Below are 22,455 nucleotides of genomic sequence, written 5' to 3' on the forward strand. Positions count from 1 at the left end.
ATAAAAGATTTTTAACTATAAAAAAAAAAAATCAAGTTTGTGAAGTATATTTTAGTCATGTGTAGTAGGGATTTAGGTTTTTTTTCTATAGCTTTGAAAATGAAGGTTTTTGAAATAACTATGACTCAAAGCACTCTATTTAAGAATAAGATCTTTAATAATGGATGGTTCAGGTGGTTCAAAAAATATCACTTGGAGCTTACAATGAGAATGGCACAAACTCTTACACCTTCTAGAGCAAAGGTACTATGCAAAAAAAAATGTGAAAAGCTATCTTCTAAAAAGAGTGTAGAATTATAATGAGTCTAGTGTACAAATAGGAAGAAATGGTGGTATATTTGTTATACCTTAAGGATGTGCTTATCAACTTTATCTCACCATTTCAAATCAAAGAAAATAGCTATCAATGTTGATTAGCATCAATACAATAGGAGTTGGCATATTATCCTTCGACATTGTCAAAAATAAACGATTTTGACAAAATTACATATAATGTTATCAACTAAGTGCAACCTTGGCAATACAACCCAAAGCTTTGATGATAAGTTATTTATTTTTTGTATAGATTTCTTATTTTATTAAGAACATGAGATGATTTGGTGGCATTTCTCCTATACATAGGCATCTATTGATTCTTAATCAATATGCAAGCCATATTACTATTGAAGTCGTAAGATTAACATACAATGTTGGATTGGACATTCTAATCTTACCATTTCATATATTGCATGCCATATAATGTCTAGATATATATATATATATATATATATATATGAATTTGGACCTTTCAAAGAATATTGATATTATTGGCTTTGTAGAAACCTAAACCAACCTACTTAAAAATAAATTCTTATAAATTGGATGTCTATGAGCTTAAAATATGTTTTGATAGTAAACAATATTATCAAAGATTTTAGCTCTATTAGTATCTTTTTGCTTGTTGTGAGCTCTCAATTATACTCTAAAATTCAAGTTTTTTTTATTTTCTTATTTTATGATAATTAAACATGTTAGATTAGGATTTATATAAGTGGAATTTAGTTTTATAGAATTTTTAGGATTAAAACCCTTGATGATATAAATCATAGTGTAATTCTTTGAATTAGATTAATTAGAACTAAAGTGATAAGAGTTAGAAAATTAGAATAGCAACTTAGTTAGTTTAATAATTTAGAAGTTGTTAGTCATTACTATAAGGGTTGATTAAAAGCCTATGAATGCATCTATGATCATTCATATGATTTAGGAGTTGGAATTATAATTCTCTAAAATATTTAAGGAAGTTAGCAATGGTAATTTTGGATTTTCCTCCAAATTCGACAAATTTAAGCGTTATGGTGGTTCTTCTACTTAATGGGAGTCTTTTTAATGCAGTGGTGGCACCAGATTTACCTCGTGGAAAGAAGAAAACAAGATCAGCAACCTCTCCTTTAAATTACTAGAGAAGCAATGAAATTTTCATTTTGAAGAATTTCACAAAAATTGCCAAGACCCTTGTAAGTAAAAACTTCCATAAAAATTATAATTGAGCATGGATTGAGGCATGTAAGTAGTCGATCTCACCTTAAAAAGGTGTTTTGAACACAATAGTGAAGTTAGATTTACAAAAAAATGCTTTCTTGACCACTTACAAGAGCTATCAGCCTTGATAACGAGATTGGCTCTTAGATGAATGAAGGCCGTAGATCTAGATTAGGGATCTTAAAAATCAAGGGTGGAGATGTAGCCACCCTTCTACGAACCTCCACTCAATTGTATAAGAGAGGCTTGGTTTTCCAAGCCCTCTCTCTCTCCTCTTTTGAGTGAAGGGCGAAGCCATGCCAAAATTTGGCCAAAACCCTAATCTTAATTTCATTTAGATTTTAATTCTCATTGTCAGCCTTGTGATTGTGTATGTATGGATTTTTCATTTTGAAGGATGGTCATTAAGTTTTAAAATATGTTTCATTGAAATAGATATTTCCTCTGCCTTTCAAATATCCCAAGAATTCAAGGGCCTCGGATTTTCTTCAATCAATCACTCAATTTCTGGTTTTTCAATGTGAGATTTTGAATTGTTGTAGCTTTTGTTGTTAGCTTCCCAAAAAGATAAGACTTGCTTGATTTGAAGTAAGAAAGAATTTTTGGTGAATTTTTGAGTTTGAAGGAGTCGACTGCCTTTGCAGTTTGAATCAATCGAGTTTGGAATGGCATTTCTCAATGCCTGGTAATTGGATTTATTTGAAATTTTGGGAGCATCAAGATTTATAAGCTAAGCTCTGAAAAGCACAAGTTTTGGTGAATTTGAAGATAATCTGAATTTCTAGTGAATTTCTAAGTGAAGAGAGTTGGTCACCATAGCAGTTTGGATCACTCAACTTCAAAGGAGGAATTTTCACGATTGGATCATTAGATTGCAATGAAGATTGTTGGATCAAAAGCATCTTCAAGTCAGCCTTGAAACAAGCTAAGAATCATTCAAATTGAAGCTGATTAAAAACTTTGGCAAATTTTGGAGTAGAAGGGGGTCGCTGCCTTCAATCCTTACTTGTTGTTAAGGTACCTTCGCTTTCACCTCTCTTATTTTATTTTTACTATCATCTTCATAGTGAATTGTAAGCTCCACAATTCACTTTTTGGCTAATAAATTTTAAGTTTAACTTTTAACCTTTAATATTCTCACTTTAACTTTTAAATTAAACTTTTAACTTTTAATTTTTAACTTAACCTTTTAATTTAACTTTTAACTTAACTTTTTTTACTTAACCTTTTAATTTTAACTTTTAATTTAACCTTTTAATCTTAATTTTTAACTTTAAATTTTTTTAACTTAACTTTTATCTTTGCTTTTAATTCAAACTTAAGTTTTTATTCTTACAGTCAATTAATAGTAATAATTTAATTAATTATTTTCATTGTGGTTGCATAGTAAATTTCATTTAACATATAAATTTAATATTGGTAACCATTGCATGGAAGGCCTAAAACTAATTGAATTTTTAATATAAATATTTAAATTAATCTAAAATTGGGAGCTCTCCAATTCCACTTCTTGGACTTGTTGTGTGGCATAGGTTTTATCAAGTGGTGAAATTTGGCCTCACACTTATCAAAATAACAATGGATAATTATATGGATCTAAGCCAAACTTACATACAATCTATAGAAGAAGTTGGATAAGATAAAAAAAAATGCATGTAGGATCTTTACAGAGAATAAAGTTGGTAGCATAGAGTCAATTGATAAAAACTTATTTCTTTTGTTGATTCAGAACATTGTAGAGAATTTAGAATTGGCTCCAAATTCTACTATTGAATTTTTTAAAATTAATGTAAATGTCTCTAATTTGAAGTTGGTAGAAGGAATTGGTAGAAGGATTTGATAGATTAGACCTTACATGTTCAAATCCAAAATCTTTAACTTGCTTTACAATGTTGCCTATCATCACATATATATCTATTATGAGAAGATACAATATAGATCTTATAGTAGATTTTTTTTAAATTATTAATGTTAACCTTGGAGGCATATATGAGTACTATGTAGCAAATACAAGATTAAAATCTTTGATGAGAAAGGAAAAAAGAAAAAGTACAAATTTTACATAAAAAATCAAAATACAAAAGATTAATAGATCTAAAAGAAAGGAAGATTTTAAGAGAAGTTCACCAAGTTGCAATAGCAAAAGAGTAAGTCTGTTTAGCTATACAAAAAAAGGCTATTGCAAAAGAACATGCACATTATCATGTTGTGGTTTGGCTACTATGTGAAAATAATACACATAAATATTTAATATATAATTTAATATATAATGTAATAGGAGCCATATTATTAGATTTTAGTTAGTGACAAAATATAATTAGATTACTACTTTGAAGTGGTTAATTTAAAAGGGCTATTATTGAAGTTGATTTTATATTGATAATAGTTTATATATTTAGAATCACCTTTATTAGATATTAGTGACTCTTGAAATCTTGTTTTATTTTTTTTATTTGATATATAGAACATATATTATATAGATCTTACAATAAAAAGAGTTAGAGAGCGATTTTGGTAGCAAAAAGAATAGTTGATGTATCAATATAGATGAATGGAGATGGATGATGAAAATCTCCATTCTTATTGGCTAAAATTCATATCCAATGGACTTCAAGGAGGCTACTCAAGGCTTTATTAGGAATTAGGATTACTCTTTTGATGTCATTTGAACTTGAGAGGCTAGAATCAAGAAGTTTAGGTTTTTGAATATGGTTTTGGTGCAAATTTGGAGCAATTTGGAGTTTTTATGAAAGACATATAGATACTCAAAGTTAAAGTATTGATTTTGTAGCTATTGTCACTCTTTTGGATATAACGCATGTGCACAGAAAAATACTAAAAACTATATATATATATATATATATATATATATGTATTTATATTTATTCATTCATTCAATATATTATAAAATATATCATTTATTTTTATGATAATTTTATAATAATTAATTTCTAAAATAATCTTTATGATAAAATTTTGAATTTTATTTTATAGAAGTGGAGCTGCAAAGGCAATTCCAAGGGAAAACCCCTCAACTTGGGTCTTGAATCCTTTTCATCATCTTATATACATGTAGATTTTTTGCTTCTATCAAGCATTAGTTTAGCAAGTTTGTGATGTTGGACATTAATGGTTGTATCAATGCTCTTAAAGAATGCCATTGTCCAAGTATTTGGCTCAAACTTTTTGATCCACATGAAAACGTCTTTTGAAATTGTTCTAATTTTTTCAAGTTTATTTTGGTACAAATTAGATATTTTGAAGTAAATTCACCATCTCTGAATTCTTAAATTCTTTTTGAAATTCCTAGAGAAGTGACACATACAAACACAATGAAAAGTGTTTGGGAAGATGAGTTACCTAGCTTTGAAAACTGCCTTCTTGCAATCCTATGCCAAGGAATTTTCCTTGGACTCTTCTTTGCAACTGCACTTCTATATCATATTCTACAATTTGTAAGTGCACTTCTATATCATATTCCACAATTTGCAAGTGCACTTCTATATTGTATTCCACAATTCCATAAGAAGGACTATTTTATAAATTTAAAATTTTTTAGGCCTATTTTTGATACTTTCCCTTATACATGTGCCAAAAAAACGTTCTACTATATATTTTAATATTATTTTACAAATATCAATAAATATATTAATCATTGTGATGAATATAGAAGAGTGTATTATTATTCTTTTTAATATTCAAATATTAATTGAATACTAAAGAAAAAGATCTATGTATCAGCATACAACATGTTTTAAAAAAAACAAAAATGAGTTACAACAATGCAAAATATGGTTATATTTCTGCTTGAATATAATGAGATGTGCAAGGTAGAAGATTAAATAGACTATAAACAGAGATTGGGGAGACTATAAATAGTCTGATTTTTCTTGATTTATGAATTCAAGGAAATTTAATAAAAAAAAAAATAGAACTAAAAAAAAATACATGTTTTTGCCATATAATAATTTTGTATTGACTTTTAGAGTCAAACAGTATAAAATATCATCTTTTGTTTTGTTTGTTTGTTTGTTTTTTTGTTTTTTTGTTTTTTTTCCTTATTAACACCAAAGAGTCATTGTATTTGTGCTAGTAATTCATAAAATAATATTCATCAAACCACATTTGGAGTTTCATAGCTAAAATTTGAACTACCACCTCTTAGTACTAACTTGCCATTCTTTGATAGTTTACTGTGGTTGTGGACTCTAATATAAAATCTTTCAAAAACCTCTTTTAATTTTTTTTCAAAATTTTTCAAAATTTTCTAATATCACACGTGTTTTTTAATATCATGCTGACAACTATTTATCATTATTTTCCAAAATTTATTCCCATGAAAAAATTTTAAATTGAATTTTAATAGTTTTTGAAATCCTTTTATTATATGTGGTGCAATGATATTAGAGAATGTGGTTGTGAGCAATTGTTACTAACTTGGTATTAGAAGCCAAGCATTTAAAGCATCAAAATTTATGATTAATAACTTAAAATTCTTATTATAAAAATTATTTGTGGGTTTTATTTATCAATACAATTTTCTATTAATTTTTTGAATGCAACAAACCACACACTTATTCATTAGGTCCATAATACACCTAACAATATTTAAGAATTTTAATTCTATTATCTGTGAAATTACACATAACTGTGGTTGTCTAATGTACTGCTTATCCAAATCTACAACAATATCTATGTAAAAAAATTGTTCTCTATTTTAAACACATGTATCAAATAGGGATTCAATATTATATTCACATATATATATATATATATATATATATAGATGTGTGTGTGTGTGTGTGAATGAACATGTTAATCATTGTTGTGTTGGTGAATAATAGGTTGCCAAAGATTTTCAGGCATAAACAAACCCAACAACTACTTTTATGGAGCCATTTAGATTCAAATCTTTGCTGGCCGTCTTTATATTTATATGTAATAATAGCATTAAAGGATTTAGGTAGGCTTTCAGCATATTCAATTTTTGATATGAACCTGACATGGGTACATGATAATGATGCATCAGAATCTACACCTCTCTATTCAGATAAACATTATTTTTTATTTTATTTTATTTTATTTTTATTGTTGTTTTCATAAATAATGGATTTTAATAAAATTTAAAACAAATTTTACTGTTTCATTCCAAACAATCAAATGAAAAATTTCATTGGTTTTTCTAATGAATAAAACATTCAACATTCATTATTCCAAAGATGCAACAAATTTATGTTTGTACACAATAGAAGTCAAATAACCATTAGCATGGTATTGCAGCAAAATCCAACACTTGTCTCAAATTTGCATTTGAAATATATATATATATATATATATATATGTATGTAACAACATACAATGTAAGCATTATTTTCAATAATTTATACAATGACCATTATAAAGAAGAATGCTCAAACCACCAAGAGACAATTCTATTCAAGCAAAGATGAAGAAGAAGAAGAAGAAGAAAAGATTCATGACCATGAGCTAATCATGTACAAAAGTGGTAAACACAAGATTTGTTTGTTAATTCATTCATTGGGAATACTTTGCACCCACAAATGGAGCATCCAATTTCATAGAACTAGAAATCATTGCACATGAAGATCCCCTCTCCCCCCAAAAAATGGGCGAATTGCTGAAATAATATGAACATACACAAGAATGATTAATTAGGGCTAGCAAAACAAGACCCACGCCCCCAACAAGACCAGGCGAATGCCACGTCACAAAATGGCCACGTAGGCGCCACTTCAGAGCGAGAGAGGGAGGGGATTCCAGGCAGCACCCGGTCACGAGCGCGGGCACCGCGGGGCACAGCCGGTGGTCCGGAGGGGTGGCTCCTGCTACGATGCTTCCTTACTTCATCTGCTGCTGCTTGCTTTGTTCCAACTCCTGCTCCTGCTTTGCAATCATCGTCCACACGAGCAATGCCTTCTCCTCATGCTCGTCCTCCTCAGCCTCGTCTCCCTTCTCGTGCTGCTGCTGCCCGCTCTGCTTCCGCTATCGTCTCTCTGCGGCATCCTGGTGAGTAAGAGCCACTCCAGCTTTCCTTTCACTGCTTAGAATTACGCGATGGTTTGGCTCCTATTGTTCCTTTGAGAGGCGTCAAGGTTGCTTCTCAGTGTAAGGTTCTATGTGTTTTGAGGGTTTTGTGGAGATTCGAGTCGTATGCAGAAGCAGAAGTAGAAGCAGCAGCACATTCTACTCGGGTTTGCATGTGTAGGAGTCGGACAGAGTGTCGCAAAAGCTCCAGTTATGCAGACCTCGGGGGCACTAGGGTTAGGAATGGTGTTTGTGCCACCGGGTGATGGTTTTTCTTCGTCGGGTGGTGTGTATTTAGGGCTTCTAGAGGTTAGGGATGGTGGCGGAGGATGGTGGATGATTGGTGAGGTCGTGTTCAGATGGTGCTGAATTTTAGCTTCGATTTGGCTGTACATCTGTTATGTTGGTCGCAGATGTTTTGGTAGGAGTCGGTAGATGTTGGTATCGCGAGGTGTTGAAGAGATTGCAATTCTTTTTGGAAGGTGTCGCGTGTGGTGAGGGTCACGCTATTTATGGACGTCGGCATTTCACATGTTCTGTTTTATCAATTTGACTGAGAGCGTCACTTTCTTTTCGGACGCTGATTTGAGAGTGTCGTGGAATTCATCATCTACTGAGCCTGCAAAGCTTGCATCCTTTATTAGGTCTGGCTTGAATAACAATGCGGCAATTTGCAATCTGAAATCTTACCATTATTGTGCATTGTATGCATTAGCTGCTAAAGTTTGATAATACGAAACGAACAGACGGCTAAGATAAGTATATATTAAATCGTGTGTCAAGTTCGCTGCATTGAAATGCTAACTAGTTAGATATCAAAGCAGCTGAAATTCAGTATGTCATTTTTGTTGAGGGTATATGATTAGGGCGAGAAATTGCATCTTTGTATACCTGAGAACAAGTGAATGACATTGTAGCTTGTTTAATGATGAGAATGCTAACCTTACTTTACATTTTTAGAATTTTTATTTTCACTTCCACTTCTAAATATATTGAGGGCGCGTTGCAGATACCCGTTATTTGTTTCGGTTCTGTGAGTTAGGTGGACTTTGAGGTGATCACCGTTTGAGCAGTAGTGAGTATAGCTGGTATATATGAGGAAATCTGCGAGTAGGAGAGGACCTTGGTGATGGGGGTTAGAGGGAGGAGGATTCATGAGGCTTTTACGGGGGCCAGCGGTTGACGAGGTGGGAAAATTTGGACGGAGAGCAAGCAAGCCTAGGGCTGAAGCTATGCTCTCAAGGGATGGAACAGAACCGGTTGTCACCGAGCAGGTGGAGGCCTCATCGGTACGGAGGCCGGAGGTTCAGCGGGATGAGGCTGGGCGGAATTGTGGTATAAACAGAGCAATTGTTATAACTCTGTGGATCACCACTATATATTTGTTGCCAGGAGTAGCCACTGGTTATCGACCTCTGAAGGAGAAGGTGCTTAGCTTTGAAGAATCCTCATGGCATGAGGTATGAATCACGGTTGAAGCGTGGTATTGTTCTTAACAATTATTGCATACAAACGTGCGCTTAGTTCAGGGTTCATGTTGACCCTTGGATTTTGGTTATGATTCCATCTCGGGTGTGATTATCCTGCATGTGTTGATGGGGATTCCCTCTTCGTAAATGCAGCGTCTTTTTGCGGAAGGAAGTGGAGTGCAGTTGGGGCCGTACTCGGTGTTGAACATCTCAGGAACCTACAAAGGTGAACCATTGTACTTGTAAAACCAGAACAAATGTTTACGTGTATTTTCCTGAGGCTACCTTGATTACACTGCTGTTTTGTGGTGGCAACTGCATAAGACTTTATTTTTGAACATGAGTTGGAGACGTGCTTGGTGCAATCTGTAATTTTTACACCAGTTTATTATAAAGCATATTGAAATGGTTTCAGACTGGTATTTTTAGGGGTATCGTGTTCTTCTACTTGAAGTCCGCTGGACTTGTGCTATTTCAGGGACATGGTCACTTCGCAGCGGCAATTATGCGTCCAAGTTTCCCGTGTTTCAAAAAACGAGTGGAAATATAGTTTTTGAACTTACAAGCTCAGCAACTGACATTTCTGGTGTACACTTTGTACAGGTAAACAAGTTCAGGCCATCCTGTCACCTTCATATTACACGATAGGCTTGTTATAATTTGTAAATGTTTTAGACATTGATGTTTTCTTATTTCATGATTTGGATTGCCTTAGTGGTTTTTATTTTGAATTTTTTTTGAGTTATTATTTTGGTTTACCAGGGAGAAGTAGTGCTGCGCGACGGTGTGTACATAAGCGATGGCGATCTGCAAATGAAAATGGAGGGTGTGTATGTGTGGCCCTTCCGCCAACTTCGCATGGTCTTGAGCAGGTAAATTTCTGGATATGAATTGCGGAATAATTTTAAGTGCGTTGAGTGTCCATGGGTTTCTGGTGATTTTCCAAAGCATATGTGCGTATTATCTAAGTTGAATTAGTTGCAAAGGATGTGGTTGACTTTTGTTGCTGACCCCATTAACTCTTATGCTTTTGGATTTATCATTATGCTAGTATTTGAAAGCTGCTCTTCTTTAGACGGAGTTGGCGTCTCATTTATGTACTGTGTTGTTACTCAGTGCGGTGGACAGTGAGATGAATCGCGGCGACGATTTTATTCAATCCAGTCCCTACCACTTGGTGAGAAGATCATACTTGTTTCAATTGTAGTGCCGTTTCTTCTGATCGATTCTGATTGCTTGGTAATTCAAATGTTTTATTTATGTAGAAGATTTTTTTGTGAATTTTAGCTTTAAAGATGACTATCATTCTAGGTTTTATGATCCATGGACTGAAGAGCATGTGGAAGGTTTCTTGTTAGTGGGAGGAAACGGTACTGACAGAGCTAGAGGTATTTCTGTGGGTGTTGTGGCATTCTTGATGAATCGCAGCTCGGCATGTTCTCATCGCAGGTGGCACAAGATACTCCTCGGAATTATGTTCGTCACAATAAAAAGAACTGTATGTTTTTATCTCAAGTCTATGATCGTAATACCTGATATTTTTAATGCAGAATTGAGATTATTTGTTCCTTCATTATAGAACCGTTGTTTACGTAGTTTCAATCAACTGGACCTCTGTCACGCAATGCAGCAAATATAATGGAGATGGGAAGGACATGCAAGATTCAGCTGATCACTCAAATATCTACCAGTGTATCAGATCATAAATGTACGTTTCGAATTACTTCATTTAGTCATGAAGCTTCTGAATTGTTATCTTCCAATATGATTTCACGAGTGCACTCATCAATTGGTGCCTGATTTTGATTATGCGGAACAATGGAGGGTGCGATTTTTAATTTTGTTGAAGACTGTTAAGATAGTAGGGATGCCTTCCTGGATTTCTAATGTTTTCTTACTAGATTCAATGTAAATGTTTTGGTTCATCAATCTAGACTGATGTTAGGGCCTTTGCAGATGGGGAACATGAACGTCAGGTTTGTGAAATGCAAGGGTTAGTGGAAGGTCCCAGTATGGGCGACGAGCAAGGCGAATGTTTCTCACCTCTTGTCGTAAATGCTACGTCAGTGAACGTGGCTTTGTATTATAACAAAGCCGTCAATTATACGTTGATGGTCACTTTTGTATCCTTTTTATCTGGGTAATATAGACAAGATGAAGTCTCCTTGCAGTTGAGGTCTTTATTAAGCTTTCATTATTACGCTACACAGAGATTTGAATCGCCCCTGCTACCTTGTTTTTGTAATCTATTTCCTATTGAAGACGAGAGTTCCCTTCCAATATTTATGAAGAGATTGACATTTGTTTTTTATTTTTATTTTTAAACCCGTCGATTACCATCATACAAATGCCTAGCGTCTAAAATGATTCTTCTTGACCATAGTTATCCAGATTTCCTTTCTGCAGGTTCTTTTCTTGATACGTCAAATGGAACACAGCAACACACAGTCGGTACGTCTGGCTGTTTAGCAAAGCTTGTGGAATATTGTAACCTTACATCGTTTGCTAGAGTTGTCTTTGAAACGTGTGGATTCTGTGGTTGGATGAGATTGTACTGCTGATGATTGTTGTTTGATATTCATTGGTCGCAGAATTTGAATTGATTTTTTTTCTGGATGGTTCAGGGTGCCGCTAAGGTATCTTTGATGATGATAGGACAGCAAGCCATCATGGATGCTTATCTGTGCCTCTTGCACCTTACAGCGGGTATTCTTGTAGGTATGAATCCTCGGATTGTTGCACTTGCGCAAGTTTGGTATCATTGTTCTGGATGGGCAGTCTTAGATCTGGACTCTGGGTTTCTAGTATGTATTTTCTGTTTCTTTCTGGTTGGTCTTTTCCAGTTCCTGTGCGGATTTAGCTGATCAGGTCTCGCCAGATTTAGTGTCAGTAGTAGTGGGAAACAAGATGATAGTGGTTTTTGAGCATCAATTTTAGGCACTTTGGCTTGCGCACTTGCCTGTAGGTCGGGGCTCATATACTATAGCAGCGTGGAAGCGCAGGGAAGAGATCAATCAAGAAGGTGATACCTTGCAGTCATAGTGATCTTTTTCTTTTTTAAACTTCTGGAGAGACGCATAGCATGAACGGCTGTGTGCCATAAATACAGAAGTTTCCTCTGCTCCACTGTTGCAGATTTTGAGCAAATCGTAGTGCAAATCCTAGGCTGACATTGCTTGCAATTTATTGACTTATTTACAGAGTCGCTGTTCAACGCATTTGCAACTGCCGCATTCTTCAAGTTTGTTATATTTTCAATCTTTGAAATGCGGTACTTGCTTGCCATTTGGAAATCACGAAGGCCTGTTAGTTCTGGAGAAGGGTGGGAGACTATGCGTCGCGAGCTTTCAGTTCTCTATTCCCGTTTCTGTAAGCTTCTATATTTACTATTCTCATTTATAGTATCCTGCAAGCTTGTCCGCTTAGTTATGAACTTCCCCTTTTACTCTACATATACGAACAAAGTCATGCTTGCCAAATGCTCCACTTTCGTGAAAACAATGTATTCAACAGCATTGTTTAAATGATATAAAATCGCGATTGCAGATGGATTTCTGCTGGGCGGCATACTGATTATGTACGAGCTTCACAACATGCTTCGCTATATTGTTTTCTTTTTTTACTCCTTTTGGATCCCCCAAATTGTGGCCAATGTGGTTCGTGATTCTCGAAAATCACTCCACCCGCATTACATTGTGGGCATCACCGTGACACGCTTGGCGATTCCCCTGTACGTCTTTGGCTGTCCAAACAACTTCATCCGTATCGAAGCCAACGTCAGATGGTGTGTTGGACTTACTACATTCTTGGGCGCTCAAGCAGCTATTCTTCTCCTCCAACACTACTGCGGAGCCCGGTGTTTCATCCCTCGTCAGGTATGAACATATGGATTGCACACCGGTATCACGATGTATCCCAAGCAGATACTAGTTTGAGTCGAAATGATATCTTTAATGTTTTTTTACTTTCACACTCATTTGTAATACCTGGTCTATTAAATGATTGTGTGCAGCTGCTGCCTGAGAAGTACAGCTACTTCCGCAGGGTGGACCGTGTTAATGAACAGTTAGGAGGAGAGGAGAATGCGCCTATTGACTGCGTGATTTGCATGGCTGCCGTTGATGTTTCACAGCGGTGTAATGATTGCATGGTGTGTGCTACCCAGTTTAACAACCTGAGTCCCTCCATATTTTACTCTGAAAATATTATTCATTTACTTATTTTCACGCAACTGGGTAGAATTTAGTTTTTTGTTAACGTTGTATTTTCACATATACAACCTAATTTTTTGGATGTAATTTTTTTGTTTTGAATACTGTTAGGTTCGAATTGCTGACTAAGTTTTTGAAACATTTGCAGGTGACCCCATGCGACCATTTTTTCCATACTGGCTGCTTACAAAGGTGGATGGACATCAAAATGGAATGTCCAACATGCCGGCGGCCGCTTCCTCCTATTTAGCGATTTTAGGACGTAGTTTGTAAACTACTTAGGTTTGCCTCGCCACAACGTGTTCAATGGACCTTGTGGCAGATGGAGTGTTGCAATGCTGCGTACCTTTTGGTCCCTGTGAATTCTTTTATCTCTTACAATTTTTTTTCAACTGTAACGGTTTTGAGTATCGTAAACGAATTTGTATGTATGTTTCAGCCGTTGCATCTCTGAAGCCTTTGCGTGCCATTCACCGCAATTGATGAAATAATCTGTCTATCTTGGAGCATAAAAAACTTGAGAAAATATCCTTTTAAGGATTTTATTTTGATGTGGTGATCAGCCTCATTTGCATCTTATCGTTGTAGACTAGGTATTTTACTTGACCGTTTACGTATGTCCCGTTAGTAAAATTTGGAAGAAGTACACCCAATCAATGGCAGTAGTTGGAGTTCAAGCCGTTTCAAATAAAATTCTGTAGTATTTTGCTATCAGAAGTAATTTACTTTATAGCACTTAGATCTTTTTGTGGCACTCAAACCTGTCAAATATGTTCAGAAAGACACAAGATTAGTAGTAAGTAATACACACACAAGAGAGTTTCTAAGGAGAGAGAGAGCTTCACGCAAAAAAATCTATTGATTTGATTGTGTCTAGTATACAAAAGGAGAAGGGGAGAGGATAAATAGTTCCTCTCCACTACATTCCAAATACTATAGCTATAGTATTTATTGTAGACTATAGTAAATATCATGGAGAGTGCTAGTTACATTTAATGCTCTCAATACTCCTTCTTGCTCATCATAATATTTACATAATATAAAATTTGTATAGAATTATGATCTATATTTTTCTATAATCTCGCAAGATCAACAATTGTTGCCTCATTAAAACCTTATCTAGAAAAACCTTATTGTATTCAAGGGCAAAACCATAGATGAAGGAAAAAGAGTACAATATTATTTTTCCTAATTATTTAAAGAATTTATTAACTTTCTTATTCAAGAAAAGCAAGTTGCGGCATATCAATGCGATAAGTAAGTCAGCAATGGTTGTACAATGGGAGAGCTTTGGTGATGAGATCAAGAAGGTTATTTGTAGATTCAATTTTCTTAATTATAAGTGCTTAATTAATAATCAAGTCATGGATATAACTAAAATACTTTGGATCAATATGCTTTGTCCTATTGCCTTTAATGAAACCAACTTGCATCTGTGCAATACAAGCACTATTAATTTCATGCAAGATAGTTGGAGAATCATCATATGAAAATCCACAAATTGTTTGAATGAATTTATCAATTAATTGCAACTAAATACATTCTCGAGATATTTAATGTAAGGCAATAATTTCTGCATGGTTGGATGAAGTTGCAATTATAATTTGTTTCACTAATTTCAATGATATTGCAACTCCATGTCTTAAAAATACATATCGTATTTGAGATTTAGCTGTTGCAGTATCAGATTTATATCCCACATCACAATATCCAACAAATTTTGGATTTGCGGATTGTGTGTAGTATAATTCCAAGTCTTCAATACCTTTTAAACAACGTAATAAATGTTTGATGTCATTCCAATGTCGTAGTATTGGACGTGCACTATATCTTACAAGAATACTAACTGCAAATGTAATATCTGGTCTGGTAGATGTGACTAAATGTAAAAGTCCTCCAACCACTACAAGGTATAGATATTGATCTTCCAATATTTCCTCCTCCTTGCATGGATGGTATGGATCATTACCATCACGACCATGTTCAACCATTGGTATTGACAATGGATAAGCATCAATCATATTGAATCTCCACAAGATTTGTCTAATATACATTAGTTGGTAGAGAAAAATACTACCATTTGTAAAATGCATAATCTGAAGTCTAATGCAGAAAGTTGTTTTTCCTAGCATTTTCATCTCAAATTCATGGATAAGTAGGTTAGTAGCTTCAATGTATGCAGATTTAATACTCACTAGATTAAGATCATCAACATATACACTGATGATCACAAAACCAATTTTATCTCGTTTGATAAACAAACAAGAGATTAGTGGATCACTTACAAACTTATGTGTAATTAAATAATCTCGAAGACGTTGATACCACATGCGGCCGGATTGTTTTAAACCATACAAGGCCTTACATAATTTAATACCACAATATTGTCCTAGAGCATGTCCACTTGAAATTCTTGTTTCTAAGGAAGGTAGAACTTTCATATAAATATTTACATCAAGAGAACCATATAAATATGTAGTTACCACATCATCAAATGTATTGCAAGGGTGGCATGAACTGCCATTCCAATAATATATCAAAATATAATTGAATCCATGACTTGAAAATATGTGGATTCATAATCAATGCCAAATCATTGAGTAAATCCTTGCACAACAAGATGAGCTTTATAGTAGATTATTTGACCCTAAGCATCTCGCTTGCATATTAATACTATCTTATATCCCATAGGGCGAGATGTAAGAGTGTCTACAATTGGACCAAAGACTTTTTTCTTATGCAAAGAGGCATACTCCTCTTCAATAGCATTTTTTTTTTATTTTGACCAATCAGAGTAATGCATTGCTTCTTCGATGGTTTGAGATTCACGATTGTCTTCCTCACAAGAAAAGGCTTCTATAATCGTACATGTAAATTATTCATCTACCGTAATAGATAATCTGTCCCAAATATTTTCTGTAGCACAATACAGAATAGATAATTCTTTACTCAACTTGATCTTATTCCTTCCAATTCCAAGATTATTTTTCACAAGAATTGAAGGTACATTATGCATGGATGTATCATCATGAATTGATGGTCCTACAAGATGAGTAGGAATTTCTTGAGAAATAATACCAAGATTAGTTAATATTATAGCTTTCTTCTTACATGGTTGCTTATCTCATCCACGAGTTCTTTTACTTGTTGTTGTTCTAACTTGAGGTATTGTAGTCAATGGCACTGCAATCTGAGCATGTGCATTCTGAGCTTCATTATTAGGAATTTTGTAATTCTAGGTGCATCATTGAAGCTATCAAGTGTTTCATCTATGATCCGTTTTAGATGCAAAATCTTAGCAACTTCAGTTTCAATCAAAGATGTCTTAGGATTGGGATTCATTGTAAATATTTCCGATGCTTCAAATACAAGTACTTTATTTCTTTGTTGATTGGATACTCCTCCTTGAAGAAATGAGAATACATTCTCTTCAAAACGGCAAATTTGTAAACGTGCATGTAATAATATGCCAGTTGGTCAATCAACAATATGAATAATACTTGGTGAATCAAAACCAACATGTATGCCTTTTCATTGACGAGTTTTAATAGTATGCCATTGAGATTCTATTATTAGAATCTAAGCATGGCAACCAAATACTCGTAAGTAAGATACATTTAGAACATGACTCAAAATGAGCTCATGTGGTGAAACAATTTCAAGAAAAAAATTGTGGAGGCTTATTAATGTTGCAGTATGTAAAACTGCATGACCCCACATAGATTCAAGTAAATTTACGTGAAGGAGGAGTGGTTGGATAATGAGTTGTATACGCTTTATAAATGACTCTGTAAGTCCATATTGAGTATGTTCATATTAAACACAATATGCCAACTCAATTCCTGTTGTAGTACAATAGTCTTCAAAAGACTTTCATACAAATTCTTTTGCATTATCCATACACAATGTTTTTATAGGACAATCAGGAAAATGTGCCTAAAAATGAATAAGCATAGATATAAGATTGGCAAACACCATGTTTCGAGTTAATAATAATAAAACATGTGATTGTTTACTTGATGCATCAACAAGGAGCAAAAAATAATGAAATGGTCTCGATATTGGATTAATAGGACCACAAATATCACCATGCAATCTTTCAAGCATTGTTGGTAATTCTTATAGAAGTTTCCAAATTAAAAGTCGAATAATCATCTTACCTTGCATACATGCACGACATAATTCCATAAAGTCTACATCTATAAGTTTTAAATTATATCCAATTATACATAGAATAATCTTTCTAAATAATGTAGATCTTGGATGTCCCAATCATCCATGTCAAAGAGAAGCACGACTCTTTGTGATAGATGATGCAAAATTAAATATAATAGGAGGCCAAATTACAATTCCGTATAGACCATTTTCTGTAGCAAAAGCTTTTTCAATAATTTTATGATTCTTCGTAAGAACCAAAATCTCTTTTTTATTTAAAATGGCGGTCGAGAGGTAATAACCATTGATACACATATTTCGATAGCTGATCAGACTCCAAGGTGTTGAGGGTGCAAACATTGGATGTTTACATTTTATGATGGAACTTGAAGGTAATTTTACCATCGTTGTTCCCTCTTGGAAATAAAATACATTTGTTTCAACCATGGTCATCATATTTTTAGTTTGCCAAGTTGAAGATTGTTCAATAAAAAATTGTCTACACCATAGGATAGTATGCATTGTTGTAAAATCAATGAGCGCATCATTTGATTCATCATTAGAAGTTTTGTCATTCATATAAGCCTCTAAATCATCAACACCAATTGAATCCATGGATGCATCCATGGTATGAACTTCACGAGCCTCAATTCATAGTTTTTTTTTTTTTTTTTTTTTTTTTGGAGCATTTTAATAAAATATTTTAAAATATGGCACGCGTGTGCTAAATGTCCAATCATTCTATATTTATGGCAAGAACACATCTTTGATTTTTATTTTCTACTATAATTAATAGTAGAATCGTTTATTCTTTCTATATGGATAGAAATGGTCATGACTATAATTGCCCTAATACTTATGAGTATATTTCCCATGTTTATATAATTTTGCTTAAACTTTGAAATATTAAGTCCATAAGATTTTGGAACTATGGTTCCAATAGGACGAGCTATCACATTGCATAAGAGTAGATTATTTTGCTTCTCCACAAGAAGTAGATAGGACATGAGATCAGAATGACTTTGAAATTTCATGTTCTTATATTGTTGTGCAAACATAGTAGATATAGGAAGAAATGTAGAGAGAGTTTTCTCAATCATTTCTTCTTCAGAGATGCTTTGTCCACATAATCGTAATTGTGAGACAATATTATACATTTCACTATTGAAAGCATTTAAATTTGGAAAATCTAAGACACGTAAATGTGTCCAATTATGATGTGCATGCGGAAGGAAAATGGTCTTTTGATGATCAAACTTGGATTTAAGATTTTTCCAAAGTTCTATAGGATCTTCTATTTCCAAATATTGATGTTATAATGCAAGTACAAGATAATGACGAAGGAAAAGAAGTGCTTTCCAACGGAGAGTAAGAAGAATATAAATACTTATTATAGAAGATTCTTCAAACATAATGACATCTAAGAGTTGTTTTGCAAATAAATTTGCTTTTACCATTTTTTCCCATAATAAATAAATGTTTCCATCTACAATCAATGGTAGAAATAGAAGAGCTTGAAAATATTGGAATGCTCTAGTAATAATTGGAACCATAGTAGAAGCAGTTGAAGATGTTGAAGCACTTATCATAAATAAATCTATAAAAAAAATACAAGATCAAGTAAAAAAATTGAATAAAATATAAAATATAAAATATAAAATCAAATAAAATGATAAAATTGAACTTGAAATCAAAAATATTAATTTATTATTATTATTATTATTATTTTGAATAAGATTTTGGATTATAGTAGCAAGGCAGCGACAGTTCGACGGCTATTTGGCAACTATTTGTGGAGGAGGCTTGAGGCGTAGTAGGGAAGCAGGGTTGAAGCAAGTATTCTAAGCAAACAAGGTATAGAGTGGAGCAAGTGCTCTAAACAAGCAGCTAATATAAGACAATCTAGCAAGCAGCTAAGGTGTAAGGGGCCAATAAGAAGTATAGCAAGATCATGAGTCATATACCAAAGTATTAAAAATCACACAAGGAGCAAGAGTAGAACAAGTTTGAAAAGTCAAGACTAAAGCAAAAAAAATTGCGATAGTATGTAAGAGCAAATCATGTTGATAACATATTAAGAATGTTTAGAAAGACATAAGAGTAGTAGTAAGTAATACACACACACACACACACACACAAGAGAGTTTCTAAGGAGAAAGAGAGCTTCACGCAAAAAAATCTATTGATCTAGTTCTGTCTTCTATACAAAAGGAAGAGAAAAGATAAATAATTCTTCTCTACTACATTCGAAATACAGTAGCTATAGTATTTACTATAGACTATAGTAAATATTATGAAGAGTGCCTTCTACATTTAATGCTCTCAACAAAACCAATATTATTGGTGCTCTTCTTTTCTACAGTAAGTATTGATCAATATCTTCATCTAGGAATGTTAGGCTGTACTATGTATTGGCTTTTCTATTCTAAGTCATTTAGATTGTCATGCATAAAACATTCAAAAGATCATGGTTAAATATATAATTTATTTGTTGGTGGTAGTGATATATATATATATATATATATATATATATATATACACATACATATACTTATTATTCATATTTCAACAAGATTGGCCAAATATTAAATCGTTTTAGATTACTTTGATCTCTAACATTAATAAGAGAATATTAAATTGATCCACCTAAATCTTAAATCAACCTACCATGTGATTTAGAAGTTAGAAAGTATTCCAAAACTTATTCTGGTTAAAAGTGAATATTTATTTATACATCATCTAAACAATTATATTATTTTCTATTAAAAACTAATATTTTATAAAAAAGAGCATAATATATAAATATAAATAATCAACTCAAATAAGATGTTTAATAATGTATAAAGAAATACATACTCCTACAAAAGTATACTTGTATATTTGCATATAAAATATTATATAAGTTATAAAAAAATCATATTGCATGTAATATGTACACCGTTAGTAATAGGAGAATATTAAATCAATCTACCTTAATCTTAGACCAATCTATCACATATTAGAATACATTTAAAATACAAAATTTTGGAAGAATATCAACAAAGTATATGGTTTGATATCCTTATTGATTGTTGGACAAAACAATATATTACATATGAGCATAATTAAATTCATCTAGAATTATTAATTCTTAGTTTGGTTCTTTAAACAAATCCTCTTCAAATCTATTTGTATAAAATTAATTTTCTTAAAAGAAACATAATTTTATAATGTAATATGAATTAAGTTTAAAGCTTAAATTTGAAGAATCTTACCAAATCTTTATATAGTTGCAAACTTGACTCAATTGATAGTTTTAACAAAAAACACATGATCAATAATAAAATTAAGATATATTGTGATAATAATAGAAATTTTAATAAGCACTAATACTGGATTATTACTAAACAGTATTCAAATACTTCTTTTTATCTTACACCACTACATTTTTGAGCTTTCATAGTAAAATCTAAAAAAAAAAAAATGTTATTTAATTTTTATTATGTTTAATTTCAAACCAGAAAATATATTAACCAAATAAATAATTTTTATTTCTAATTTATTGAAATAAAAAAACAGAGTCTGTTTTAAAATTAATAAATAAATTACTAGGTGACAATATGTCTTATTATGATTGATATTATAAAATTGATAAATATTTGATGCAAAATTAATCTCTATAAGCTAGAAATAAAAACACTATAAAATTAACATACAAGTAGTAATATACACTATTTATTTAGAATTGATATATTGAAAGAATAACAATGAAGAAATGCAAGCACTCTGTGCAAGAGCACATTAAGCAATAGATTTTTCTCTCAAAACATAACATGAAGAATAATTTTTGATTTTATTCTTTGAGCATACAGAGCCCTCACAAACCAACAGTTTAGGATGAAAAAATGCTTAACATACAATAATATCTGCTCTTTTACTTTTTCTTTAAGATATCATAAATATATATATATATATATATATATATTACTATTATCCTTCAAACAATGATGTATAATTTTGCGATATTTGCATCAATATATACGTAATATTCTTACAATAAAAACCGGATGAAATTATATTTATACGAAAGAAAAAGGAAAGAAAAGAAATAAGTATTTTCAGAAACCAAGTAGCTTTGCAAAGATTTTGAGTTTTTTTAATACCCTCCTCTAATATAAAGCATTAAGATTAGTGTGGATAGACCGAAACTTCACATACCCCAGAGTCCTAAAAACAAGCCTTTCACAATACTACAACACAACAACAACAACAACAAATGCTATTAATAACAACAATCTCTTGATAACAACTGCAGTTTTCCTACAGAATCTAGTTTCCACAAGAAAAAGAAAAAGAAACACTGTATTTCAAAACAAAACTAAGCCATGGACGCATCCTGACTAAGTACTGAAGAGAGAAGGAGTGCAACCAGAATGTGGTGGCATACCAGAGTGTACTACAACGATGTTCTAGATCAGAATGAAAACTTGGTATAACATGCATCAAATAAACGTGCAGAACATTGAGACACAAGATTCATTTCACAGATGCGACCAGATGGTCTCTATCCTGCGAGCAATTCCTTCAACTCTCATGCGGCGAACGCCCTTGTAAAGAACCCATTGTAAAATGTTGTATTTACATCTCTGCCCTCTGTTTTGAGGGTCGAGTGGGCTAAACAAAGAGTCAAGGTCCGATGCAGATCTAGATCAAGACCCTCCTTCAACTTCCAAAGTTGAGAGTTTTACGGCACATACGCTAACATTACTGAACAATATACACATCATGTGTAGTGCTTTTGTTTATCCTTTTTTTCAAGGCCTGGTGGAGTTTTACATACCCCTTTGACCTGGGATCTACTGCCGGAAAGTTGCAAGTGTCGAAGAAGAGTCTCAAGTTGAGTTCCTACGTGTCCCAAAAAGTTTGCTAGTGTATAGGATTCCGAAAGTCGGCAAAGACAAATTCCCACCAACTCCTTCCAACTCCTTCCCAAATTCTCCTTTTGAGTAACAACCACGATGAATGCGAAGCTAAGGCATCAAATCTTTGTCCTAAATTAACTCGTTGCTACGTGA

General features: G+C 33.0%; 1 protein-coding gene across 5 annotated transcripts; it reads left to right on the plus strand.

Moving 5' to 3' along the window:
* Positions 1-7,443: 7,443 nt before the first annotated feature.
* Positions 7,444-13,644, plus strand: LOC112295548 (transmembrane E3 ubiquitin-protein ligase FLY2). 5 transcript variants are annotated; one of them, XM_024547306.3, is made up of 16 exons: positions 7,444-7,552; positions 8,576-9,026; positions 9,189-9,261; positions 9,514-9,638; positions 9,798-9,907; positions 10,152-10,212; positions 10,464-10,533; positions 10,666-10,743; positions 10,992-11,158; positions 11,427-11,486; positions 11,660-11,753; positions 12,001-12,057; positions 12,237-12,404; positions 12,582-12,910; positions 13,048-13,185; positions 13,395-13,644. In XM_024547306.3, exons 2-16 carry the CDS (start codon positions 8,721-8,723, stop codon positions 13,494-13,496), a joined length of 1,938 nt encoding a protein of 645 aa, XP_024403074.1. In that variant the 5' UTR covers positions 7,444-7,552; positions 8,576-8,720; the 3' UTR covers positions 13,497-13,644. The 5 variants fall into 5 exon arrangements, with proteins under 5 accessions (XP_024403074.1, XP_024403073.1, XP_024403075.1 ...); XM_024547305.3 differs by having other exon boundaries at positions 7,444-7,548; XM_024547307.3 differs by having other exon boundaries at positions 7,444-7,548; positions 10,485-10,533.
* The last annotated feature ends 8,811 nt before the right edge of the window (positions 13,645-22,455 follow it).

This window comes from Physcomitrium patens, chromosome 18 (genome assembly GCF_059467195.1).
Source record: "Physcomitrium patens ecotype Gransden chromosome 18, ASM5946719v1, whole genome shotgun sequence".
NCBI classification, from domain to species: domain Eukaryota; kingdom Viridiplantae; phylum Streptophyta; class Bryopsida; order Funariales; family Funariaceae; genus Physcomitrium; species Physcomitrium patens.